Genomic DNA, 27559 nt, shown 5'->3' on the forward strand with positions numbered 1-27559 from the left:
TAGCCATGGCCCCAGGTCACAAGATCCCAGGGGCCTTCCCAATCAAGGGTCTGTAAATTGCAGACCCACACTGGGGCCTTTTCTGCTAAAGTATTGCTCACAGACTGCAATGACAAGAAATGAGTTACTATGGCAGGGTTCATACCACTCAGAGAGATAGTTAAATAATTCAGGGTATAGACAGCTTTCCATAGCCTGCTGTGTGGTGTCTCCTCCAACATTCCCTGTGGTGGTGAGAGAAAGTTCAGTTCTCCTCCCCACAAAGAAACCACGGCTAACTCAGTCGGAGAAGCAAAAATGAATATAAGCTGTATTTACAATCAGGATGAGATGCAGTGAATCTATATGCAATATACAGGATTTACAATATATACAGAAATATACAGCAAAGAACATAACAGAGAAAACCTTTCCCTCCTCCAACGAGGAGGGTCTCCCCAACTATCCCCCCTTCTACCCATTCCTCCCTTTTGTCCCAGAAAGGGTTAGAGAGACAAAAGGTAATTATTAAGGAGGAAATTCTGTTAGCTCAAAGTGTATGCAAGAATTAGTTTCTTATCTGGTTAGTTGAAGGTCAGCACCTGCCAGCACAGACAGAGCACAGCTATTCAGAGTGTTATAGATGACTCCAGGTAAAAACTTTTGGTAACAGTTTTATTGGAACTAAAAGATCATAAAAAGGTGATAAAAGGCAATAAAAGGCAAGCAAAGCAGCGTGCTGGGCTGGAGAGGGGACAAAACTCCACCTCCACAGCAGCCTTGCAATAGCTTTCTTCATCTTACATAGTTACATCATCTACATAAGCAAACTTATGCTAAATGGAAGGCAGGCATATGGTAATGAGTCTTAGAATAGGTGGTCAAATCCCTTCTCCCTACATTCTGTGTGGTAAGGGTCAATGCATCCACTTTCATGCATGCTCAATTGTGCAGGCTTCTTATCTGAAGAAAACAAATTCCTAGTTCTGAATGTTTATCTTTAAGACAGCTCCTTCTCATCCGTGATGTCTCCAATTAACCAGACAGTATCCTTGCAAGTCTGCAAGATATGTTTCTTTCCCTTTACTCTCAAAACAGGCCTCCCAAGATCCTGACCCTTAATCCCAGTGTACTCTAAGTCTTATCATTTTAACATAAATCACCAGTATATTCATCACACACTTCATGCAGAATCAGCTTGGTTCCCATAGCTCACTGATCATAGAAGCCCACGGCAGGAATCCACAACCATAGCCAGGCCCAGAGCTCTGAGAAGCCCCAGGTGGTGTCTTCCTTTTGCACTTCATGAAGAATCTGCTTGGTTCCCATATCTCACTGATCATAGAATGGGCTGGGTTGGAAGGGATCTCCAAAGCTTATCTTGTCCAACCTTCCCAGGGACATCCTCAACTAGATCAGGTTGCCCAGAGCCCTGTCAAGCCTCACCTTCAATATCTCCAGGGATGGGATACCAACCCCCTCCCTGGGCAACCTGTTCCAGTGTTCCACTACCCTCATGGTGCAGAACTTGTGCTGGCTCCTCCTTCCTGCACAATCCTGCTTTGTTCCCATCTCTCACCCATGTCTATGGATGTCCTTCCTCTCTGATCCATGGAAACACAACAACTTGTGTTCAGTGCTGTGCTCACTCCTCCTTCTGAGGCAAAGGCCATGCCTGGAGCCATTCCCTGCTGAGCAGCTCTTTCTGCAACCTGTTTCCCTCCTCCCTGGGAAGCTGATCCTGCACCTGCAGTCCTATTCCAGAGGACTGGGAGAGCAGAGGTCTTCACCATGGCCTTTTGTGCTTCACTTTCTCCTGAGCAAGGCAGAAAGCATCAGGCAAAGCTGTGCCAAGCAGAGGCCCTTTCCTTTGCAGCATTGTTTCATTTGTGCCATTTCACATCTCCTTGGACCCAACTTTGAGTCTGTCCTTGATCAGCCACAGTTGTATTTGGGAAGTCTGCCCCAGGGGCACAGATTCCTGACCAGCTGAGGGGTAATCTTTTCCTGCCTTTACTGCCACATCTCCAATACTTTCCCTTTCCTCCTGGTGCTGCCCACCCTGTATGTTTGTTCCTTATTATGGGATGGTGACAGCCTGGATGGGTGCACACCCTGAGTGTTTTTCCCACAGGGGTTCCTTGACTTCAGGCAGTCAATGTTTGCTAATCAGTTAGGTTGCATCTCTGGACACATTTGGAATAGTTCTTGCTAACATCAGGAGCCTCTTCCATCCCCATCCTGTGCTTCTAATTCTGGATTATCCTTAAGAGAAGTGTTGATCCACAAGCTCAACAGGAGCCACCAGTGTGCACTTGCAGCCCAGAGAGCCAATTGTATCCTGGGCTGCATCAAGAGAAGTGTGGCCAGCAGGGCCAGGGAGGTGATTGTCCCACCCTGCTCCACCCTGGTGAGACCCCACCTGGAGCTCTGTGTCCTGTTCTGGAGCATTTATTACAAGAAGGATCTGGAGGTGCTGGAAGGTCTCCAGAGAAGGGCCACGAGGATGAGCAGGGGGGTGGAGCTGCTCTGCTATGAGGACAGACTGAGACAACTGGGCCCTGGAGAAGAGAAGGCTCCAAGGAGTCCTTCTTGTGACCTTCCAATATCTGAAGGAGGTTACAAGAAAGCTTTGGAAAGCTGGGGAGGGACTTTTTAGGGTGTTGGGTAGGGATAGGTCTGGGGGATTGGAGCAAAACTTGATGTGGAGAGATTCAGATTGGATGTTAGGAAGAAGTTCTTCCCTATGAGGGTGGAGAGACACTGGCACAGGTTGCCCAACGAGCGGGTAGAAGTCTCATCCCTGGAGGATTTTAAGGCCAAACTGGATGTGACTATGAACAACCTGCTCTGGTGTGAGGTGTCCCTGCCCATGGCAAGGAGCTTGGAACTGGATTGTCCTTGAGGTCCCTTCCAACCCTGACAATTCTGTGATTCTCAGTATGTCCAAGAGGTATTATCAGGTATTGGAATTCCAGTGAATGCCCTCCCCCCTCCAGCCCTTCCTTAGGGTTCTCAGGGCACTTGGTGCACTCCCAGCAGTTGCTCTCATCAGCTCTCTGTGTTGTGTTCTGTGTCCATCCAGAATGGACATTTGCTACCAAGGGCTTTCTTTCTAGATTCAGCTGATGAGATTTTCAGTTCCCTTTCTCCTTCTCTTCAGTCTGCTGTTCCTTCTCCTGCACTAGTGCCTGCTTGGACAGGATCCATGTGATTAAGAGGAACCCAGTGGCAATTTCTGGGGAGCCTCAGATTCACTAGAGGTGATCTGCACCATGCAATGTCCAGAGCAATGTGAACCCTACAGCACTCAAGGGAACAAATAGTTAGAGAGCAGCCCCATAGAGGACCTGGGAGTTGTGGTGGGCAGCAAGTTCTGCATGGGACAGCAATGTGCCCTGGTGGCCAAGAAGGCCAATGGGATGCTGGGGTGCATTTGGAAGAGTGTGGCCAGCAGATCCAGGGAGGTTCTCCTCCCCCTCTACTCTGCCCTGGGTAGGCCCCACCTGGAATATTGCATCCAGTTGTGGGCTCCCCAGTTCAAGAGGGACAGGGATCTGCTGCAGAGGCTGTGAGGATGCTGAAGGGACTGCAGCACTGCCTGATGAGGAGAGGCTGAGAGCGTGGGGCTGTTTAATCTGGAGGGGAGAAGGCTGAGAGGGCATCTGATCAATGTTTATCAATATCTGAGGGCTGGGGATCAGGAAGCAAGAGGCAGGGACAGCCTCTGCTCACTTGTGCCCTGGGATAGGACAAGGGGCAAAAGATGGAAACTGCAGCACAGGAAGTTCCACTTCAACAGGAGGAAGAACTTCTTTGCTGTAAGGGTGACAGAGCCCTGGAACAGGCTGCCCAGAGAGGTTGTGGAGTCTCCTTCTCTGGAGACTTGCCAGCCCTGTCTGGATGTGTTCCTGTGAGACCTGCACTAGATTCTATGGTCCTGTTCTGGCAGGGGGACTCAGGGATCTCCAGAGGTCCCTCCCAAACCCTAACCCTGTGAGTTGTCACAGGGCTCTGAATCCAAAGGAGATCCCAGCAGGAAATACCAAGGTTCCAGCTACAAATCCTGAAGTCTGTCTGAGCTTCATCTTCAAGGATCCTTCTCAAGTCACCTTCCACTGCCCCCTTGGGCTCTTCTGGGCTCTCAGCTAATGCATCCATGTGGCAAGTCCAGCTGCCTTCAAAGCAGTGTAAGTTGTTCATAGAAGCTGAGAGGCTCTTTCCATTTTGCTTGGAGGGCTCCTGATTGTCATGGGTTGAGTTGACTCTGCTGCTGTTATCCAGACCGTGCTGCAGCCATGCCAGCCTCAGAAATGAAAGTGCTGGCTGGAACAAAGGATGATGGGGCTTGAAGTTCAGATTGCAGCATGGGAGGCTGCCTGTTGCAGTTGCTGCTTCTGGGTTCTGGGGCTTTTTGGATGTTGGTTGCTCTGCTGGGATGGCAGTGGGACAGGGAGGGATAGGGGAGCAGCTCCCTGCTTTGGGCTTTTGCCTTGCTTGCTGCTGCTTGCTGCTGCTTTCCACTGTGCCTTTTCTGCACACAGGCTGAGGTCACTGTACTTTTGTATTCTGATGATCTGATTTGCTCAGGAAACTCTTCTCTCATTTGTTTCTGTAGCAACACAAAGAGGTTTTGTGTGGTGTTCTTCCCCCCTCAGTTCTGTGTTGGGGGAGGCAGAGAGGTTAAGCTGCTGGTTCAGCTGAACCCATTATATTCCTTTTCTGGAGCCCATTGTGGGGCAGGAAAGCAGCTGCCTTAATGAGGACAGATTTTGGCAGGATTGAGGCAACAAAAAGAGATAAGAAGAGGATTCAGTTAAGGTTTGAGGCTTGTCAACAGAGTTTGACAGAAGTTTTGTTACCTGTGGTATGTTCACTACGTTGATGGATTTGCTTTTGGGGGGCTGATGAGCTGTAGTCCTGTTTGTGCTGCTGATGGTGCTCAGTGTTAGCTTAGGGCAATGACTCAGAGATGTGCTGCCCACTGCCGGGCAGCTTACTCTGAATTCATCCAGTGCAATACAGGACACTCCCAAGGAAACCACTGTGAGATCTGCCCAGATGCTGGATGCTGAAAAGTGGCAGGGGGTGGGGGAGGGAAGGGGCAAATTCTTAGGCTGGTGGTCACCTCTGGTGCTTTGGAATTTCAGCCCTGAGCAAGTGCAAAATCCTCCCCAGCTGGGGAAAGGTTTGGGAAAAGTCTGTTGTCAGCCTGGGAGTTCCTGAGAGACAGAAATCACTGCAATGTGCTTGGGCCTGGCCCATGCCTCTCAAGCCCTTCTCATCTCTGTGCAGAGGGCTCAGGGGCAAGAGAAGGTCTCTGGACCTACAGACAGTGCCACAGGCATGGCAGCTGCATCAGAGAAGCAGCCTGTGCCATGATCAGCTACCCCTGTAGGGAAAAAGAAGCCTACAAGGAAAGCAGCTGATCCTGCAAAGGACCAGGAGGGATCAGGGTCCCCATGGGAACAAGAGGAAGAGCCTGGGCTGCTGGCTTGGTTCTTATCTCTGGCTTTGGAAGATGACCAAGGACAAACAGTGGATGAAACAAGCAGCAGACCCCAGCAAGGTAAAGGAAATCTCTGCTCCTCTGTCCAGGCCTGTGTCTCAGCTGTGAGGGAACTGTCCCAGGAGTTCCATCGGCTCCAGAAGAAGTTTTTGTTCCCCACCTGTACAGTCCTGTGTTTCAGCCATGAGGAGCAGCTGCTCCCCTGCCCAAGGGAGAGAATCTGAGAGGCACACAGCACAGCACACCCTCTGCTTTACTTGTGTGACCATGGGGAGGACATGAGGAAGTGGAAGGGAAAATCCAATCCAGTCCTGGCTGCAGGAGTCTGTGACTTACAGGGGAGTTGTCCCCCCAGAGATGCTGCCTCAGTTTCCAGTGGGAAATGGCCTAAGAAGAGCAGGGAAGCTGAAACTGCTTCTGGTCCTCCTGAAGGGACTCTCAAGATGCAAGGGACCCCAGGCAGAATTAGAGGGGCTCTGCCTCCAACCAGATGGAAGGGAGAGACAAATTGGTTTGTTGGACCACACAGAACCAATGGCCTGGTAAGTTGAAGCCATGAGAGGATAAAGCTTTAGTAGATACAGGTGCCCAGAGTGCTCTGACACCATCAAACCACGAGGGGTGGAACCCATCTGTGTTTCTGGTGTGACAGGAGGATCCCCACACCTGGATGTGTTGGAAGCTGAGTACTGGGATGCAAGCCACAGTTTGCTTTCACTTGGAGGCATGGAAGGAGTCACTGGACTCGATTGCCCCAGAGATGGAAACACAGCCCCAGCATTTGCAGCATTTGGACTGGGCATGGACTGACCCAGACTGTGCTGGAACAGAGTGGAGCTGCAGAGCACCTGCAGTGAGCAGCCCTCTGGGTACTGCAAAGCGACCTCCTGTGGAGTGAGCATGGACAGTGCCTGAGGTGTGCTGCTGATTGCTGCTGGGCATGGTGCAGATGGCACAGAATGAGGGCTTGGGAATATCAAAGGTTAAGTTGAAAATTTGCTGCCATTACTCCACACCATCCTGCCTCATGCCACCTTCACAGGGACAGTGCTGGCTGGAGCAAATTACTACAGGGCTTGAAGTTCAGATGGCAACATGAGAGGCTTCCTGTTCTGGTTGCTGCTGTTGGGTTCTGGCTCTCAGGTGCTGGCTCTTTGCTGAGGGGGAGGGCTGCAGGGGTTTAACTCCTGGCTGCTGCTGCTCACTGCTGTGCTTCTTTCTGCAAACAGCCTCAGGTCAGTGTGCATTATGGGATCTCCTTTGGATTCAACTCTTTTGAGCTTATCTCAAGTCCTTACCTCAACCCAGAGGGTTTTTTGATTCAGGTGTGTGTTATTTTTCCCTCCCTTCTGTTTTGGGGGGAACAGGCAGCTTAATCTCTTCTCAGCTCTTCAATCTTTTCCAGCCCCAGAGTGGAAAGCCAACAGAAGCTTTCTGAGTTCTTCCAAAGATCTCCATGAGCTTCCCCCTACACCCTCCAAAGATCCCAAAAGTCAGTCCTAGGACCATCCAAATCCCAAATACCTAAGATCACCTGAAAGCCCCTGCAGAATGCCTCTGAGATGCCCCTCAAGACTCCTCTGAGAACCTCATTGTCCCCTTCCTGAACTGGGCACACAGTTGCACCCCATCCCTTGGGTGCAAATGCCCCCAAAATTCAGGCATTGAGGCAGGGATATCTGAAATAAAAGCAAACAGACAGAATTTGGGTAACTTTTGGGTTTTATTGACACAATTGGTCAACAGACGGAGGATTTCTTACCCCAGGGAGACACAAAGCATTGGGGAAGAACCAGACAGACCCTGGCAAAGCCCTGCCCATCTCCACTGGGAGCTCCAGCTGTGCCGACTCAGCACTGTAACTGTTCTCATTAGCAATAATTGGTGTTCAGAAGGGCAGGAGGTGTTTGTTGCTGCTGGTGTCCCCAGTCCCTGAGAATTGCAAAGGAAAAAGGGATGATTTTGGTGCTGGAAAGGCCCTCTCAGAGGGGTCAGGATTACCCCACAGATTCTAGGTGGATTTATGCCGCCCCTCCAGTGCAGGCTGCTCTCTGGTGTGGGTGCAGTGGTGATTGCTGAGGGATTGCTTCTCGCTGAAGCTCTTCCCACAGTGACCACAGGTGAACGGCTTCTCACCAATATGGGTGCAGCGGTGACCAACGAGCGTGCCCCGGTGGCGGAAGCTCTTGCCACAATCTGCACAGGTGTAGGGCTTCTCACCAGTGTGGGTGCGGCGGTGAACAATGAGATTGCTCCTGTAGCTGAAGCTCTTGCCACAGTCAGGACAGGTGTAAGGCTTCTCACCGCTGTGGATGCGGCGGTGAGCAATGAGAGGGCTCCTGCGGCTGAAGCTCTTGCCACAGTCAGGACAGGTGTAAGTCTCACCAGTGTGGGTGCGGCGGTGAGCACTGAGATAGCGCCTGTGGCTGAAACTCTCGCTACAGTCAGCACAGGTGTAAGGCTTCTCACCGGTGTGGGTGTGGTAGTGCTCAATGAGAGTGCGCCTATGGCTGAAGGCCTTGCCGCACTCAGCACAGCTGAAAGACTTCTCGCCAGTGTGCACATGACGGTGCTGTGTGAGGTTCCCCATCTGGGTGAAGCCCTTACCGCAGTCGGCGCAGCAGTACGGTTGCTCCCCGCTGTGGATCAGTTGGTGCCGGATGTATTTAGTACTCGTGGTAAAGCACTTGCCGCACTCAGCACAGGGGAACAGATGCTCTCCGGTGTGGATGCGGCGATGGGTGGTGAGAGTGGAGCTCTGTCTGAAGCTCTTGCCGCAGTCCCAGCAGGTGAAGGCCTTCTCCGTGGTGTGGGTGAGGTGGTGTTGCCTAAGAGTAGAGATCAGCTTGAACCGCTTGCCACAACTGTCACAAGAGAAGGGCCGCTCTCCAGTGTGGGTGCGGCGGTGCTTGATGAGCTCAGAGTTGCAGCGGCACCTCTTGCCACAGTCACCACAAACGAAGGGCCGGGAGCCAGGCTGCGGGCAGAGGTGCTTCACTAGCTCTGAGCTACCTGGGAAGCTCTGCCCACACTCAAAGCACTGATTCAGCTGTTTTGGTGACACTGAGGGACCTGCTCTGGCTTCATCCTCCTCCATACATTCCTCCCCCTCATCCTGCTCACCTTCATCATCATTATCCTCTTCTTCATAGTTGTCATTCTCAACATCATTCTCCATCTTCTCCTCTTTTTCCTCCCCATCCTCCTCTCCCTTGGGACTGCACATTGGCTTCTCCAACTTGATCTCTGGGTGCTGCTTCTCCTCCCAGCTCTTGTCTGGGTCCTTCTGTGAGGCCATACTGTGGCAGGAAGGGGTCACAGCTGTGCAATAGGGAAGATGAAAGCACCTGAGCCCAGGACCTCAAACCCTCAGATCCTGACTGGGTCATGACAGTCCCTGACTCCCAACACCCAGTTAGAGGAGAGAAAGCAGAGGGGACCTCAAACCTTCAGTTTCTGCCACAGTTTGGGCACAGACCTCTAATATCTGTGCTGAGACCCCAGGGTCCTGTGATCAGTGCCCTGAGGTACCCTGGGACTTACACATGGTCTTGTCCTACTCTGCTCGAGCCTGGTGGCATTGGCAGGGTGGTTCCTGGCCCAGGCCCTGTCCTTTGATCTCCCCTGGCTCAGACAATGGAGGCAGCAGCACTGACCAAGGAAGAACAAACCACCTCCAACCTTCTCCCACCACCCTCTAAATCCCAACTCCCAAACATCACCTCCTGCTCACAACACACTCCCAGCAGCCTGGAGCATTCCTCAACTCCCACAACACCTAATGTGCCTCAGAGCTCCTGGAGAGGTGAAATATGCTGGACAGGAGGAGGTGGAGGCTGGGAGCTGCCCTTGGGGCTGGGGTCCTGCTGTTAACCCACTCTGGGTTTCTTACCTGATGGGCTGCTCCAAGGGGCAGGACTGCAAATTCTGCTCTTCCACAGCACACAGGGGCAGGGATGATTGAGAGACCACTCAGTCCCTGACAGAGAGAAGCAAAGGGCTCAGGGGAGAGCACTGATCTGCAAGGGATGGTTCAACACTGCCCAGGACCAGGCAGCACAGCTCAGCCTTGCTGGGGGCAGCTCCCAAGCCCAGCAGCACAGCCACAGCACACAGCCAGGGCTGATCAAGATGGGAGGCCTCAACAAGTGCAGACTCAGCTCCTTGCCCAGCACACAGCCCCCAGCACACAGCCCCCAGCACACAGCTGCAGGCCAGCACCACAACACAGCTGCCTCCACACAGCCTCTCCCAGGCCTTGCCTAAAGCTTCCTCTCACTGCCTGCCCAGGCCTCTGCTGCCTGCAGCTGCATTTGATAGCAGATCTTGCTCTGGACCAGCTCTCCTCCCTGGCTCTGCCCCAACCACATCCAGTCTGTGCTCAGCTCTGCACTGCACACATGTCTCTGCTGCCCACTCCCCAAGAGAAGTTCACAGCAGCCCTCAGGACACACACAAAGGGAGCTTCATGATCTCTGCAGATGCAGCAAAGGGGGAAGGGACTTGGGCAGCTTCTCGCTAAACCTCTTCAGCCCTCACTGGGATGCTGGAGGAGTCTCTGGCTCCTGCCCAAACCTCACACCTCCAGCACACTTCACACACCTGCAGTCCAAAGAGACTCACTGGAAAGGGTTTGGCTTCCTTCTCTCCCTGACCATTTCTCTCACCTTGCTCTTTGCAGTTCCCTGGAGCTGCCACTCCACAGCCCCAAGAGAAAATGAGGTTTGGTGGGAGGGCACAGTGCCCATGGGCTGCTGTTCATCTCCCAGCTGACACAGGCAGAGCTGCAGCACAATTCACTCCTTTCACCTCCTAAAATGGTGCCAGATTCTGTCATTCCCTGCACATACATTTGCCACCTGGGCCCTACATCCTCTCCCCTTCTTGGGGGGACAAGGCCTAATTCATGCCTGACCACTCCCAGGCCCTTCCCTCATTCCCAGCACATCCATGGCCCTGCTGCCTTGGCTATCCCATGGCCCTGTGTCCCTCATCTCTACTGCCACTGCAGCTGGAAGGGTGGAGTGGGAAATGCTGTGGCTGAGGAAGCATCTAAGGAACTGGGCTGGAAGCAGCAGCACAAGAATGGAAGGGGCCTGAGACTAAAGGCTGGGATCAGCTGGAGGCCTGAAAGAACAGCACCAAGCCAAGGGGGGGTTACAGATGAGGGCTGGGGAGGGACCCTGCAGACACCTCAGGCAGCAACTGATGAGAGCAAGGGGGACAGAGAGGGAGTGAGACCTCAGGTGACTCCTGCCATGGGGGATGGCTGGGCTGTGTGGCTAGGAGCCCTGAGTGCCTGCTTGGGCTGTGCTGGATGTCAGGAGGGGTCAGGGGACTGTCCTGAGCCAGGCAGGGTTTGGGGCTTTGAGCTTCTGGGGTCAGCTGCTGCCAGCACCATTGGAGGTAGGAGCCAGGTAGAGCCACACAGCTGCTGAACTAAGCCCTCCCACCCCCTGCAGCCTTCACCCTCCATCTCTCCATCCAGTGCTCCATCTCCACTCACTTGCTGCCCTCTCAGAGTCACCAGGGTCCTACAACGTCACCAGGGCTGATCTACACAGCCAGCAGGGCCCAACAGAAGCCCCTGGATGACAGCATGGAGGAGAATCCCTGTGGTGGGTGGAAGGCACTGGGATGTCTTACACCAGAGAGTAGAGACCTCCAGAAGGGACAGCAGAGTCCAGAGGGACACCACAAAGTGTCGTCTAGCTTAGTTCATTCCCACAAGGCCTGCACTCACTCTCTACAAAGGAACAGCACAGGATCTCCAACCTCCTTTGCCCTTCCTCTCTGCTCCCAGCAACATCTTCTGGGATCTCTCTCTGCAGAGGAGCTTTGAGGCCTTGGCAATGCTGCCAACTGCAGCCTGCAGCGGCCTGGCTCACCTGGGAGCTGCCTACCTGAATCTGTAACTGCAGCTCTTGGGTATGGGGGAGGAGGGGCAGAGAGGCATGGGGGAGGGGGAAGGCATTTGGGGCCTGGGGTTCTGGCCTGCTTTGGTGCACCTCTGGAGGAAGCTTTGGCCTAGGGAGGTTGCTTGGCTCCCGTGGCCCAGGCACACTATGGATTGTTGTGGATTGGATGCTTTGCACTGTAGGATGCAGCTCTGAACAGCACAGCCATGGAAACTGCCCAATTCTATCCAACCCTCTGGCCACAGCTTGGCATCAACTCCTTTCACAAGGCTCAGAGAGAGCCTCTCTGCCTCCTGAAACCTAAGGCAATACCCTGCAGAACAAGGTGGAGGAGCTCAAGGGGACAAGCTGCAGAGGGGGCCCAGGGCAACCTCCTGAGCTTCAACAAGAGCAAGGGCAGGGTCCTGCCCCTGGCCTGGCACAATCCTCACAATCAGGACAGGCTGGGGGAGGAGAGGATAGGAAGCAGCCCTGCAGAAAAGCACTGGGGGGTTCTGCTGGACAAGAAGCTGGACAGGAACAGACAGGGGGAGCCTGCAGCCCACAAGGCCAAGGGCAGCCTGGGCTGCACCAAAAGCAGCATGGCCAGAGATGGACAGAGGCCATCCTGGCACTTGGCTCTGCTCTGCTGAGACTTCACCTGCAGCACTGCAGCCAGCTCTGGAGCCCTCAACACAGGAAGGACATGGACCTGATGGAGAGGGCCCAGAGGAGGAACACAAAAATGATCAGGGGCTTGGAGCAGCTCTGCTACCAGGACAGGCTGAGGGAGCTGGGGGTGATCAGCCTGGAGAGGAGAAGAGAAGGTTCTGGGGAGACCTAAGAGTGACCTTCTGGTACCTGAAGGGGACTACAAGAAGGCTGCAGAGGGACTCTTTGCAAAGCCTGCAGGGACAGCACCAGAGGCAATGGCTTCAAACTAGAGCAGAGCAGATTGAGATTGGAGGTGAGGAACAAGGTCTGCACCAGGAGGCTGCTGGAACACTGCAACAGGTTGCCCAGGGAGGGGCTTGAGGTCTCAGCCCTGCAGAGGTTCAAGGTGAGGCTGGACAGGGCTCTGGGCAACCTGAGCTAGTGCAGGATGTCCCTGCTGACTGCAGAGGGGCTTCGACTGCAGCACCTTTGCAGCTCCCTGCCAACCCAAACCACTCTAGCATTCTAGGAGTCTAAGTGCAGCCTCCAGGGAGAGTAGGAAAAAGATGAGGTAGAGGAGGACAAGGAAGAAGACAAGGAGGAGGAGAACCAAAATCCCTTCCTAACTCCTCCAAACCTCTGCCAAATTCCTGGAAAGCTCTTCCAGCTCTGCAGAGTTGATTCTGAAGAGAGCTGAGGGAGTTGCTAGGCTCAGGGATGTCTTGCACACTCGGCACAAATGCTCCAGAAGCTTTCCAAGTGCCCTCAAAACCAGCAGCACAGCTCTGCTGCCACACAATGCCAGGCTGCAAGGGACCCCAAGGCTCAGCTGCTCCAACCTTGCCAGCTGACACTGCACTGGAAAGGAGCTGGCCCAGCCCCCTGCCAAGCTGAGCCTTCCAACTCTGCCCTGCAGGGGAATCCACCACTGCCCTGGGGAGATGATTCCAATGGCTGACTGGCAGGGAAAAGCTTTTGCCTCTGCAGGGCACTGTGCCACTTCAGCTCAACTCTTGCAGCAGCTCTTTGAGATCTGCCTTTGGAGCATCACAAACTCTGAAGCACTGCAGTGCAAAGCAGCTCAGCTTCAACTTCCAACTGCTTGAACTCTCACATTTTAAATTCAAGGCAGGGGCCAAGCTCACACCCAGCCCCCAAGCTCACACCCAGCCCCCAAGCTCACAAACCAGCAACTAAGGTCAGAGTCAGCTCCCAAGGAAAAGAATCCAGATCAGAAATGCAGAACCAGCCTCCAAGCTCAGAGACAGCCCCCAAGCTCAAGGACCAGCTCCTATGTTCACATCCAGGCCCCAAGCTCAAGAACCAGCAGCTAAGATCAGAGCCACTTTAAAAAGCTCAAGAACCAGCTCCCAAGCTCCACAACCAGCAACTAAGGTCAGAACCAGCCTCCAAGATCCAGAACCAGTAACTAAGGTCAGAACCACTTCCCAAGCTCAAGAGCCAGCCCCCATGAGCTCAAGAGCCAGCAACTAAGGTCAGAACCCTTTTCCAAGCTAACACCTTCTCCCCAAGCTCAAAAGCAGATCCCGAGCTCCTGAACAGGCAGCTAAGATCAGAACCACTTCCCTAGCTCAAGAAATATCTCAAGGCTCTGAGCCAGCTCCCAAGCTCATAACCAGCCCCCAAGCTCAAGAACCCAGATCAAAAGTGCGGACCCAGCTCCCAGCTCAGACCCAACTCCCAAACTCAAGAATCACCAACTAAGCTCACACCCAGCCCCCAAGCTCAAGAACCAGCTTGCAAGCTCCCAAGCCAGCAAGTGAGGTCAGAACCCCTATCCAAGCTCAAGAACCAGCCCCCAAGCTCCAGAGCCAGTGACTAAGGTCAGAACCACATCCCAAGCTCAAGAACCAGCCCCTGACCTCAGAGACAGGCTCTGAACTCAATAACCACACCCCAAGCCCAGAGCCAGCAACTAAGGTAGAATCCCTTACCAAGCTCACACCCAGCAACTAAGCTCAGAAGCAGATCCTGAGCTCAAGAACAGGCAACTAAGGTCAGAACACTTCCCAAGTTTCCACCCAGGCCCCAAGCTCCAGAGCCAGCAACTAAGAACAGAACTGCTTCCCAAGATCAAGAACCAGCTCCCATGCTCAGGAACCAGCCCCCAAGATCAAGAACCAGTTTCACAACTTTGCTTATTTCAAGTTCCCTTCATTGCAGTTCTGCTAAGTGTCCAAATTGAAGCAGCCAGAGAATGCTTTGGGCTGGAAGGGACCCCAAAGAGCAGACAGCTCCAACCCCCTGCCATGCCCACAGACACCTTCCACCACACCAGGCTGCTCAAGCCCTCATCCAACCTGACCCTCACCACCTCCAGGGAGGGGGCAGCCAGCACCTCCCTGCCCAACCTGCTCCAGGCTCTCACCAACCCCACTCCAAACTATTTCCTCCCAAGCCTCACTCCAAATCTGCCCTCCTCAACCTTCAATCCAGTCCCCCTCAGCCCATCCCTCCCAGACCCTCACAAAAGTCCCTCCCCAGCTCTCCTGCAGCCCCCAGCAGCAACCACAAGGCTGCTCCAACCTCTCCCCACAGCCTTCTCCTCTCCAGCCTCAACAGACACAACTCTCACAGCCAACCCCCACAGGGGAACTGCCACAGCCCTCCCACCACCCCCAGGGCCTCCTGCACACCCCCTCCAACAGCTCAACCTCCTGCCCCTCTTGGGGGCACCACAGCTGCACACAGCACTCCAGCTGGCAGCACACAATGCTGCCAGCACAAAAACCATTGCAGCAAAAGCCTCAACCTGTGCTCAGCTGCCAAACCAAAGGGACCTCAACTTGGCCACAAGAGAAAGGACCAAACTCAGCCAAGACACTGATCCAACACCCAAGGCTGCACAAAACAACCAGCATCAGCTTCCAGCAACAGCAGACCTGCAGCTGGGCTGCAAAGCTCTGCAGAAGAAAACCACTCCAGAAGGGCTTCAGGGCCCCAGGGATTGCAAAGCCCAGGCTCTCACTCTCCTCCTGCACAAGGAAAGCTTCACTTGCCCACAAGAAGCCAAACACTTCCCCACACCAATCCATCCACACCACTTGACTTTCAACCTCCTTCAAGCCCTTGCCTGGCAGCAGGACTTGCAGAGCACTGCAATTGCTTTGCTCACTTGCAGCAATCATTTCCTTCCCTTCCCAGCTCATTGCACAGCAAAGAGCAGCAAGGGAATTGCTTTGTCTTCTGCTGAAGCTCCTCCAAGGAAGCTGCAGGACTTCTCACCACCAAAATCATCAAGAACAGGCTGCCCCCAGGCCAACCCAATGCAGTTCCTCAGCCACAAGCAGCTCCCCCCCGCGCCTGGCCCTCAGCCCAGCCGCTGCCCTTCAGCACAGCAGCCGCCCGGCACCTGCCAGCACAAAGCCTCCAAACCCCCAGGGCTCCCCCACACACCCCCACAGCAGCCTCTGCTGCAAGCCACACCCCACGCTCACCACCACCTCTCCTGCACACAGCAGCCCCCACAGCGCCGCTGCCACCTCAGCTCTGCTGCCAGCCCAGCCCCCAGCACAGGGACACAGGGACACAGGGCCAGGGACAGCCCCTGCAGCCCACCAATGGCTCCGCCTGCAACACAGCAGCAGCCAAAGGGGGCCTGCAGCTGCCCCCACCAGGGGGAGGCAGCAGCACAGCACCACAACGAACCCCCAAACACACCCACCCCGACCCAGACCCACACACAGCTCCCCACAACCGCACCCACCCCCTCGCACCACCCCACCACTCCCCACTCCCAGCCTCACCACCCCGACCCACACCACACCCACACACAGCCTCCCCCACCACCACCAACTCCTACCCCCAATCCCACACAGCCCCACGGGCTCCTCACCAGCCCCTCACACGCCCCTCTCCGACCCCAAGCCCCCACCCAACCTCACACACGCCCCCACAACTCCACAGCCCCCAACAACCACCCCCCACAGCCCCACCCACACCAGCCCCACACCTCACCGAGCCCTCCTCAAGCCCAGCTCCAGGACACAGCCCTCAGCCCCACCGCAGCCCAATGCCAACCCCACCAGCCGCTCCCCTAAGCCCCAAGGGATCCCCACACCAGCAGCCCCCACTCTGCCCCGCGCCTGCTCACACCTACCCCACAGCCCAGCCCAAAGGGGCGCACAGCAGCAGGAAGAGGAAGGAGGAAGAGCTCGGAGCACAGGCAGCTGCCGACTGCCCTCCCCTGCAGCCTCCTGGCAGCCTGGGCGAGCAGAGAGCGATGCAATGGAGGCCCCGAACCGCCCACGTCGCAGCCCAGCCCAGGCGGGGGCTGGGACCGCAGGGGAAGCCCCGCCCACGCCCGGGCAGCCGCAGCCAATCAGAGACGCCGGATTACCCCAACCCCGCCTCCAAGTCCCAGCGGGGAGCTGCGGCCCTGGCTCCGCGCGGGGCATGCCGGGAGGTGCAGCTCTCAGCCAGGGCGGCGCCGTCTGGGCTGAGCTGCGCTGCGGGGGCAGGGCTGGGGCACAGCAGCTGCGCACAGCTCCCAGGAGCCTTGGCTCAGCTCGGAAAGGTTGCGCAGAGGTTTCCCAGAGCTCCGGAGAGCTTCGGAGGATTTTGTTCGCTGAGGATTCTCTGCAGGGTTGGGAACCCAAAACCTCCTCCCAGCCTCTCCCAAACTCTTGCAAAGAGATTTCGATGCTTCCCGAAGGGGCTTGGGGCAGCTCCAGGGGATCTGAACGGCTCGGGAAGAGTTTTTCTGTCGCCTTCCAGAGTTTCCAGCAGGTGCTGAGGACTTTTGCAGCATTTCTGAAGGATATTGAAGACTGCAAGAATAGGATAGGATAGAATAGAATGGAATGGAATGGAATAGGATAGGATAGACCAGACCAGGTTGGAAAAGACCTTTGAGATCATTGACTCCAACCTATCCAACACCATCTAATCAACTAAGCCTTGGCACCAAGCACCCCATCCAGTCTCTTAGTATCATTCATTCAGGGTTGGAAGGGACCACAAGGATCATCTAGTTCCAACCCCCCTGCCATGGGCAGGGACACCTCACACTAGATCAGCCTGGACAGAGCCTCATCCAGCCTGGGCTTAAACACCTCCAGGGACAGCACCCCAACCACCTGCCTGGACAACCCGTTCCAGGGCTTCACCACTCTCATGGGGAAGAACTTCCTCCTCACCTCCATATTTATAGACATGGATCAGATCCCCTCCCAGCCTTCTCTCAAGACTAAACAGCCCCAGGAGAAATGGAGTAAAATTGACCTTGAGCTATCTTTTGGCTGCTGGAAGGATTGTGCTGCTCCCAAAGCTGGCACCAAGCTGCATGATCTCTGGGAGTGAGGCAGCAGGAGAGCCAGCTGAGAAAGTGAGCTCTGAGATCTTACCCTGTGGCACTTGAGCCACACTGCTTGAGCAGCTGACAGGCTCTGGAGAGGTTATTTCAAACTCACAAACAACATCAGCTGCATCAGGGGAAGTGCTTTAAGCAGCAAGGCTCTGACCTGCTTTCCATTCTGCTGAGGAGGAGGGCAGGAGGTGCTGCTGAGCCTCCCAGCTGCTCTTACAAAACTTCCTAAACACCTCCAGTGATGTAGACTCCACCACCTCCCTGGGCAGCTCATTCCCATGGCCAATCTCTCTTTCTGTGAAGAACTTCTTCCTAACACCCAGCTTAAACCTCCCCTGGCACAGCTTGAAACTGTGTCCTTTTGTTCTGGTGGTGGTTGCCTGGGAGAAGAGACCAACCCCATGGCTACAACCTCCCTTCAGGTAGGTGTAGACAGCAATAAGGTCTCCTCTAAGCCTCCTCTTCTCCAGGCTAAGCAAGCCCAGCTCCCTTTTCACCCCAAACCAGAGAACTCCAGAAAAGCAAGAAAAGTTAAACAGAGTAACTATTTCCTATTAATGCTATTGCTAATTGCTATTAAGCAAACAGCATAAACTCACTTACAGAATTATAGCCACTTCCATACACTGTGGCCACATCATTTTCAGCAATACCTGATGGCCAGGCACTGCCTTATCTCACATGAACATAGTTTTTATATGCTACCACTACCTTAAAATCATTAATAGTCAAATTCCTGACATAGCGCAACGTTTATCTTCTAATCACAAGTGGTTTAGATTTTTCTGCTCACTTATCTCCTAGTTGTAACACACTCCACAGAATCATTACAAGGCACAAAGGCATAGCAAACTGCTGGCCAAGCTGTCAGCCCATGGCTTGGACGGGAGCACACTGTGATGGGTTAGGAACTGGCTGGAAGCTGAGCCCAGAGAGTGGTGGTGAATGGTGCCACATCCAGCTGGCAGCCAGGCACCAGTGGTGTGCCCCAAGGATCAGTGCTGGGCCCTGTGCTCTTTAACATCTTGATTGATGATCTGGATGAGGGCATTGAGTCCATCATCAGTAAATTTGCAGATGACACCAAGCTGAGGGCAGGAGTTGATCTGCTGGAGGGTAGAGAGGCTCTGCAGAGGGACCTTGCCAGGCTGGACAGATTGGCAGAGTCCAAGGGCATGAGATTTAGCACATCCAAGTGCTGGGTTCTGCACATTGGCCACAACAACCCCATGCAGTGCTACAGGCTGGGGTCAGAGTGGCTGGAGAGCAGCCAGGCAGAGAGGGACCTGGGGGTGCTGGTCGATGGTAGGCTGAACGTGAGCCTGGAGTGTGCCCAGGCAGCCAAGAGGGCCAATGGCATCCTGGCCTGCAGCAGGAACAGTGTGGCCAGCAGGAGCAGGGAGGTCATTCTGCCCCTGTACACTGCACTGGTTAGGCCACACCTCGAGTCCCGTGTCCAGTTCTGGGCCCCTCAGTTTAGGAAGGATGTTGACTTGCTGGAATGAGTCCAGAGAAGAGCAACAAAGTTGGTGAGGGGTTTGGAACACAGCCCTGTGAGGAGAGACTGAGGGAGCTGGGGCTGCTTAGCCTGGAGAAGAGGAGACTCAGCGGTGACCTTATCATTCTCTACAACTACCTGAAGGGAGGTTGTAGACAGGCTGATGATGGTCTCTTCTCCCAGGCAGCCAGTACCAGAACAAGAGGACACAGTCTCAGGCTGCGCCAGGGGAGGTTCAGGTTGGATGTTAGGAAGAAGTTCTATACAGAAAGAGTGATTGCGCTATGGAATGGGTTGCCCGGGGAGGTGGTGGAGTCGCCGTCATTGGAGGTGTTCAGGAGGAGACTTGATGGGGTGCTTGGTGCCATGGGTTAGCTGTTTGGGTGGGTTGGATTGGTTGATGGGTTGGACACGATGATCTTGAAGGTCACTTCCAACCTGGTTTGGTTTGTTCTATTCTAAATTCCAGTATTTTCTTAGAAAGCCACTGCACTTCAAAATAGCCCAAACCAACCAAACTACAAAACCAAAGGAAAAAATCCCTCCACCAAACCCATCATGTAAATTAGTAAGGCAAACATTTGCCTTCCCTGAGAAACCCCATTTGTCATGAGCCCTGTGAGCAAACACTGGATGGGAGCCAGCATTCAAGAGAAACAGGCAGAAAACAGATTTTAAGGCGAGAAAGGCTACATCTCCCATGGGAAGACTACCCTGGTCATCATCCTTCTGTTCACAGATCAATTTGCAACCCCTGGGACCAAGCAAAACCAAGCTCTGATTCCTGATGCTAGCCATTACCAACAACTGGTTACACAGCAAATACTTCCACAGAGACCTCTTAGTCCCTACTGCCAGCTGAGTTTAAGGCCTAGAAAAGTGATTGCATGAAAAGCTCTAAATATAAACTCAAGGGACATGAAGCATCAGGACTGTGGAACCTGCTGCTCCTGGCAGAGTTGATCCAATCAGAGAAGAGTTTGGGTTGGGAAACCCCCAAATTCAGCTGGCAGCTGTGGGCAGGAGGAACATTGCCCTGCTTGAAGCAGAGCCTTTGAACTGCAGCTGAGGGTTCAGAGCTGCCTTAGGAGAAGACTTGAGCCCTGGGGATGTATCCCAATGGGAGTTGTGTTCTCAGCCCCTGAGTGCTGCTGGTTTGCCACAGGGTTTCACAGACAGACTCCCTAAGGTTGGAAAAGACCTCCAAGCTCATCAAGTCCAACCTTCTACCCACATCTCCATGACCACCAGACCATGGCCCAGAGTGCCACCTCTACTCATTTCTGGAATACATCCAGGGACAGTGACTCTCCCACCCCCCTGGGCAGCCTGCTCCAATGCCTGAGCACTCTTGAAGCAAAGAGATTTTTCCTCCTCTCCAACCTAAATCTCCCCTGGTACAATTTCAGGGCATTTCCTCTTGTCCTGTCATTGGTTACTTGGGAGAAGAGGCCAATATTGGCCTCGCTCTGATCTCCTTTCAGGAACATGTAGAGATCAAGGAGGTCTCCTCTCGTCCTTCTCTTCTTCAGAATAAGCAATCCCAGCTCCCTCAGCCTCTCCTCACCAGACCTGCTCTCCAATCTCCTCCCCAGCTTTGCTGCCCTTCTCTCTCCCTGCTCCAGCACCTCAGTGACTTTCTCATACTGTGATGCCCAAAGCCAAACACAGCACTTGAGATGCAGTCTCACCAGTGCTGGCTCCAGAGAGACAATCACTTCCTGCTGGTCACAGCCCTTCTGATCCAGGCCAGGATGGTGGAGGTCTTCCTAACCACCTGGGTGCACACTGGCTCATGCTCAGCTGGCTGTCTGCCAACACCCCCAGGCCCTTTTCTGCTGGGCAGTTTCCAGCCACGCTGCCCCAAGCCTGCAGCCTTCACGGGGTTGTTGTGATGCTAGCACAAGAGCCAGTGCTTGGCCTTATGAAACCTTCTGGAACTGACCTTAGCCCAGCAGCCCAACCTCTCCAGACCTCTCTGCAGAGCCTTCCTACCCTGCAGCACATCAACACTCCCACTTCATGTTGTCTGCACCTTGCTCACTCTGTAATTGCTTGCTGTTTATGTGGCAGAAGATGCAGTCAGAAATCACCTGAAGTACCACCACCACCAGGGTTTGTCTGGTGAACATTGAAAGGCTTAGAAAATACAGACCAGGGGAAAAAAAAACCAAACCAAGAAGACACCTAACAAACACTTAGATGAGCATTAAAACTCCAGCTGAGTTATAGCCACCCTGGGTTTCAAATGTTTCCATGAGCAATCATAGAATCGGTTCTGGGAGCTCTGTGCTTTGCCTTGGCAGGGAGGTGAGGGAGACAAATATCTGCTGCTCAGCACTGACTAGGTCCAGCCCATGGCTGTGGTCATAGCATCACAGTATCATAGAATCAGTCAGGGTTGGAAGGGACCACAAGGATCATCTAGTTCCAACCCCCCTGCCATGGGCAGGGACACCCCACACTAGATCAGCCTGGCCACAGCCTCATCCAGCCTGGGCTTAAACACCTCCAGGGCTGGGGCCTCAACCACCTCCCTGGACAACCCATTCCAGGGCTTCACCACTCTCATGGGGAAGAACTTCCTCCTCACATCCAGCCTGAATCTCCCCACCTCCAGCTTCATTCCATTCCCCCTAGTCCCATCACTACCTGAGATCCTGAGCAGTCCCTCCCCAGCCTTCCTGTAGCCCTCTTCAGATACTGGAAGGCCACAATGAGGTCACCTCAGAGCCTTCTCCAGACTGAACAGCCCCAACTCCTTCAGTCTGTCCTCACAGGAGAGGTGCTCCAACCCTCTGCTCATCCTCCTGGCCCTGCTCTGGACACCTTCCAGCACCTCCACATCCCTCTTGTAATAGGGGCTCCAGAACTGGACACAGTACTCCAGGTGGGGTCTCCCCAGAGCTGAGTAGAGGGGGAGGATCACCTCCCTTGCCCTGCTGGCCACACTTCTCCTGCTGCAGCCCAGGCTCTGATTGGCTTTGCGGGCTGCAAGTGCACACTGAGAGCTCCTGTTGAGCTTCTCCTCCCCCAGCACCCCCAAGTCTCTCTCCTCAGGGCTGCTTTCCAGCCAGTCACTGCCCAGCCTGCATTTGTGCCTGGGATTGCCTCGACCCAGATGCAGGACCCTGCCCTTGGTCTCATTGAACCTCCTGAGGTTGGCTTGTGCCCACCTCTCCAGCCTGTCCAGGTCCCTCTGGATGGATCCCTTCCCTCCAGCTGTCTGCTGCACCACACAGCTTGGTGTCAGACAGCTTGGGGTCATTGCATCATAGACTGCTGGGATGGTAGGGGCTGGAAAGGAGCTCTGGAGAGAAGGTTCAATCCCCCTGCCAGAGCAGGATCCCCTGGGGCAGGTCCCACAGGAACGCATCCGGCTGGCTCTGGAAGCTCTCCAGCAAGGGGCACTGCAGGGCCTCTCTGGGCAGCCTGCTGCAGGGCTCCAGCACCCTTCCAGCCAAGAAGTTTCTCCCCATGGTGAGGTGGAGCTTGCTGTGTCCCACCTTGCATCCATTACCCCTTGTCCTGTCCCAGGACACCATTACAGAGAGCCTGGCACCACCTTCTTGACAGCCAGCTGGATGTTTTTCCAGGCCTGGCCCTTCCCAGCCTAAAGGAGTAAGAATCAGAGAGTGCCTGTGGCTGGAGAAGACCTTTCAGGTGCAGGTCAGCCATGCCCTGACCCTGGCACTGTGCCAGAGCTGAGGAGGTCCTTTGGTCAGTAGTATTTTGTTGTGGGCTGAGGACCATAGAGAAGATTCCTCCAGCAGTGCCAGAGAGCAGCAAGGGGCTGGGCAGTGCCCAGAGGGTGGGCACAGGACATGGTGAATTGTTCTGCCATCCCATAATCCCTGCAGCTGCCCTGGAAGCAGAATGCAGAGCCAGCTCCTCCACTCTGCTCCCTCACCTCTCCCTGGGGCAGGTGGCAGCTGTTGGCTCTCTTGGTTTGTGGGGGAGGGAGGGGAGGGGAGAGGGAGGGGAGAGGGAGGGGAGAGGGAGGGGAGAGGGAGGGGAGAGGGAGGGGAGAGGGAGGGGAGAGGGAGGGGAGAGGGAGGGGAGAGGGAGGGGAGAGGGAGGGGAGAGGGAGGGGAGAGGGAGGGGAGAGGGAGGGGAGAGGGAGGGGAGAGGGAGGGGAGAGGGAGGGGAGAGGATTAACCAGGTTGGAAGAGCCCTTTGAGATCATCAAGTCCAACCTCTCACCCAGCACCATCTGATCAACTAAACCATGGCACCAAGTGCCTCATCCAGGCTCTTCCTAAACACCTCCAGGGATGGAGACTCCACCACCTCCCTGGGCAGCACATTCCCATGGCCAATCTCTCTCTCTATGAAGAACTTCTTCCTAACATCCAGCCTAAACCTCCCCTGGCACAGCTTGAGACTGTGTCCTCTTGTTCTGGCTGCCTGGGAGAAGAGCCCAACCCCCACCTGGCTCCAGCCTCCCTTCAGGGAGCTGCAGACAGCAATGAGGTCTGCCCTGAGCCTCCTCTTCTCCAGGCTCAGCAACCCCAGAGCTCCCTCGGCCTCTCCTCCCAGGGCTGTGCTCCACCCCCAGTGCCAGTGCCAGCCCCGCCTGGTGCTGAGTGCGGGCAGCAGGGCTGGGATGAGAGTTGCACTCTGGACCCCGTCCCTCCCGGCCGCTCTCTGACACCTCACCGCCCCCCCCCATTGCTGTCCCAATGCACATCCTGCACAGCACAGACTGCAAACAGCCAAGAGCTTCAGGAGCCAACCCCGCGGCCCCCAGCCCCGCCGGCACCCCCCTGCCCCTGGCCAAAGCCAAACAGAACAATTCCTCACACTCCCCAAGCCTGCCCCAGCCCCACGGAGCCCCCTGCCCCCCGCGCCCCTCCCGACCCCCAACTCCACACACGCCCCCGGCAGCCCCACGCAGCCAGAGCCTTTCCCGCTGCGCTGCCGCCGCCCTCAGCGCTCCCCGGCCCCCTCAGCCCCTCCCGCCCCGCCGCAGCTCACCAGCCGGCAGCTGCCGCTCGCCCGCCAGCACCTCCGGCACTTCTCCCGCGCTCCGGCCCCGCTGCCGCTCCCCACGGGGCAGCACCAATGGCGGCCGCGGCCGGCAGGGGCAGCTCCTGGCTGGGCCTCGGCAGCGCCCAGGGGGAGGAGCTGCCGCGCTCCCGCCGCCTCTCATTGGCTAAGGCTGCCCGGCCGTGGGCGGGGCTTCCTCTGCGGACCCAGCCCCCGCCTGGGCTGGGCTGCGACGTGGGCGGTTCGGGGCCTCCATTGCATCGCTCTCTGCTCGCCCAGGCTGCCAGGAGGCTGCAGGGGACGGCAGTCGGCAGCTGCCTCTGCTCCGAGCTCTTCCTCCTTCCTCTTCCTGCTGCTGTGCGCCCCTTTGGCCTGGGCTGTGGGGTAGGTGTGAGCAGGTGCGGGGCAGAGTGGGGGCTGCTGGTGTGGGGATCCCTTGGGGCGTGGGGGAGCGGCTCGTGGGGTTGGCATTGGGATGGCCTGGGGCTGAGGGCTGTGTCGTGGAGCTGGGCTTGAGGAGGGCTCGGTGAGGTGTGGGGCTGGTGTGGGTGGGGCTGTGGGGGGTGGTTGTTGGGGGCTGTGGAGTTGTGGGGGCGTGTGTGAGGTTGGGTGGGGGCTTGAGGTCGGAGAGGGGCGTGTGAGGGGCTGGTGAGGAGCCCGTGGGGCTGTGTGGGTTTGGTGGTAGGAGTTGGTGGTGGTGAGGGAGGCTGTGTGTGGGTGTGGTGTGGGTCGGGGTGGTGAGGCTTGGAGTGGGGAGTGGTGGGGTGGTGCGAGGGGGTGGGTGCGGTTGTGGGGAGCTGTGTGTGTCTGTGGGCAGTGTGTGGGGGGGTAGGGCAGAGGTGTTGGGGGTGGGTGGGTGGGTATGGGGTTGTGGGAGGGGTGTGTGGGGTTGTGGGTGCGTGTTTAGGGTGGGGTCGGGGTGGGTGTGTTTGTGGGTTCCTTGTGGTGCTGTGCTGCTGCCTCCCCCTGGTGGGGGCAGCTGCAGGCCCCCTTTGGCTGCTGCTGTGTTGCAGGCGGAGCCATTGGTGGGCTGCAGGGGCTGTCCCTGGCCCTGTGTCCCTGTGTCCCTGTGCTGGGGGCTGGGCTGGCAGCAGAGCTGAGGTGGCAGCGGCGCTGTGGGGGCTGCTGTGTGCAGGAGAGGTGGTGGTGAGCGTGGGGTGTGGCTTGCAGCAGAGGCTGCTGTGGGGGTGTGTGGGGGAGCCCTGGGGGTTTGGAGGCTTTGTGCTGGCAGGTGCCGGGCGGCTGCTGTGCTGAAGGGCAGCGGCTGGGCTGAGGGCCAGGCGCGGGGGGGAGCTGTGGGCAGGCTGTGTGCTGGGTGCCGTGGGGGTGTCAGGCGTGGGTGCTGTGCTGAGCCTGAGCTTGGGAGCGCCTGGGGCTGGTGTCAGCTGTGGGGCGGTTTGGCTGTGCTGGGGGTGGTGGCATCCAAGGCCTCTGTGCTCTGCAATCTCTTGAGGCACAAAGATTCCCTGGGGGGTTGCAGAGTGATTCTCAGTTTCTCTGCAGGCCTCCTGAGCACAGAAAGGCTCAGGGCAGGAGGAGCTTTTGCTGTGTGGCTGCAGGCTGAGAGCTGTGCAGAGCTTTTGTCAGCTGTGCTGGCAGGAAGCATGGTCAGAAGCAGACTGCTGTGCTGCAGCTGCTCTGCCTCTGGGGAAATGCTTGCTGGCAGGCAGCCAAATGAGGCTGAGCTGTTGAGTGTCTGCCTGTGGCTGAGGAACTGCATTGAATTGGACTGAAAGGTTTGGCTTGGGCTGGGGGCAGCCTGTTGTTGATGGTTTTGGTGGTGAGAAGTCCTGCAGCTTCCTTGGAGGAGCTTCAGCAGCAGACAAAGCAATTCCCTTGCTTCTCTTTGCTGTGCAATGAGCTGGGAAGGGAAGGAAATGATTGCTGCAAGTGAGCAAAGCAATTGCAGTGCTCTGCAAGTCTCAGCAGTGCTGTGTCCAGCAGGGCCAGGGCAGGGATTGTCCTCCTGTCCTGGGCCCTGGGGATGCCAGCCCTGGAATGCTGGGGTGAGTTTTGGGCCCCTGACTCGAAGAAGGACTTTGAGGGTCTGGAGCAGGTGCAGAGAAGGGCAATAAAGGTGTGGAAGGGTCTGGAGAGCAGGGCTGGTGAGGAGCAGGTGAGGGAGCTGTGGGTGTTTAGTGTGGAGAAGAGGAGGCTGAGGGGAGACCTCCTTGGCCTCTGGAGCTCCCTGCAAGGAGGCTGCAGTGAGGTGGGGGTTGGGCTCTTGTGCCTAGTCTTACGCGCTAGGAGGAGAGCAATTGGCCTGAAATTGTCACAGGGGAGGCTCAGGTTGGAGAGGAGGAGGAATGAGTTTGGTGCCAGAGTGGTCAGGGCCTGGCAGAGGCTGCCCAGGGAGGCAGTGGAGTGGCCATGGCTGGAGGTGTTGCAGCAAGGTGTGGCCATGGGGCCATGGTTTGGTGTCCCTGGTGGTGTTGGGGCTGGCAGTTGGCCTCAGTGCTGAGAGAGGTCTTTTGCAGGCCAGGCAATTGTGTGGCTGTGTGAGGAAGCTGCCCCAGAGCAAATGCATCTTAGGTGCTGGAGGTGCTGGGAAGAATGGGAAATGGGAGAGAGTCCTGTGGAGAGGGGAAAGGTTTGGGTTTTGCCTCTGGGCTCATAGTCTGCCCTTGGAAGTGCCTGGGATTCTTGCAAGCAGTGCTGTCAGCTGGAGCCTGTTGGGGTTAGTTGGTGGTGTGCTGAGAGGGCCCAAGGGAGGTGAGGCTTGGGAAGAGAAGTGGTGAGCAGGAAGCTTGTTGGGTTGTGGGTGGCCAAGGGGTGTGGGTGTGGCTGAGAGGTGTGGAGTGCAGGAGAGCCTTCAAGGCCTTGTGGTGTTGCTGGAGCTGTGGGCTGAGGAAGTGCTGCTGCCAGGCAAGGGCTTGAAGGAGGTTGAAAGTCAAGTGGTGTGGATGGCTTGGTGTGGGGAAGTGTTTGGCTTCTTGTGGGCAAGTCAAGCTTTCCTTGTGCAGGAGGAGAGTGAGAGCCTGGGCTTTGCAATCCCTGGGGCCCTGGAGCCCTTCTGGAGTGGTTTTCTTCTGCAGAGCTTTGCAGCCCAGCTGCAGGTCTGCTGTTGCTGGAAGCTGTTGCTGGTTGTTTTGTGCAGCCTTGGGTGTTGGATCAGTGTCTTGGCTGAGTTTGGTCCTTTCTCTTGTGGCCAAGTTGAGGTCCCTTTGGTTTTGGCAGCTGAGCACAGGTTGAGGCTTTTGCTGCAATGGTTTTTGTGCTGGCAGCATTGTGTGCTGCCAGCTGGAGTGCTGTGTGCAGCTGTGGTGCCCCCAAGAGGGGCAGGAGGTTGAGCTATTGGAGGGGGTGTGTAGGAGGTCATGGGGGTGGTGGGAGGGCTGTGGTAGCTCCCCTGTGTGGGTGGTCTGCGAGTCTTGTGTCTGTGGAGGGTGGAGAGGAGAAGGCTGTGGGGAGAGGTTGGAGCAGCCTTGTGGTAGCTGTTGGGGTCTGCAGGGGAGCTGTGGAGGGACTTTGGTGAGGGGCTGGGAGTGATGGGCTGAGGGGGACTGGATTGAATGTTGAGGAGGGCAGATTTGGAGTGGAGCTTGGGAGGAAATTGTTTGGAGCTGGGGTGGTGAGAGCCTGGAGCAGGTTGGCCAGGGAGGTGCTGGCTGCCCCCTCCCTGGAAGTGCTGAGGGTGAGGTTGGATGAGGGCTTGAGCAGCCTGGTGTGGTGGAAGGTGTCTGTGGGCATGGCAGGGGGTTTGA

General features: G+C 55.9%; 2 protein-coding genes and 1 pseudogene across 2 annotated transcripts in view; 1 reads left to right on the forward strand and 2 right to left on the reverse strand.

Moving 5' to 3' along the window:
• Positions 1–23933, reverse strand: part of LOC137456909 (zinc finger protein 420-like) — a 207079-nt pseudogene extending 183146 nt beyond the window's left edge.
• LOC137456899 (zinc finger protein 250-like) lies at positions 7358–8714 on the reverse strand. Its single transcript, XM_068168588.1, has one exon. The coding sequence runs from the start codon at positions 8712–8714 to the stop codon at positions 7500–7502; it is 1215 nt and encodes a 404-aa protein (XP_068024689.1). The 3' UTR covers positions 7358–7499.
• Positions 7629–27559, forward strand: part of LOC137456910 (zinc finger protein 585A-like) — a 269157-nt gene continuing 249226 nt past the window's right edge. Inside the window, exons 1-3 of the mRNA XM_068168599.1 lie at positions 7629–7862; positions 8089–8301; positions 10977–11106. Of these exons, the coding sequence (XP_068024700.1) occupies positions 7629–7862; positions 8089–8301; positions 10977–11106 (577 nt within the window). The remainder of the gene's footprint in view (positions 7863–8088; positions 8302–10976; positions 11107–27559) is intronic.

Source organism: Melanerpes formicivorus, unplaced genomic scaffold (genome assembly GCF_026170545.1).
Source record: "Melanerpes formicivorus ecotype bairdi unplaced genomic scaffold, bMelFor1.0.p_v2 SCAF_142, whole genome shotgun sequence".
NCBI classification, from domain to species: Eukaryota; Metazoa; Chordata; class Aves; order Piciformes; family Picidae; genus Melanerpes; species Melanerpes formicivorus.

Bases quoted from the DNA above. Each gene is read 5' to 3' on its own strand.
- LOC137456899 (XM_068168588.1), bottom strand. From the start codon at position 8,714: ATGTGCAGTCCCAAGGGAGAGGAGGATGGGGAGGAAAAAGAGGAGAAG.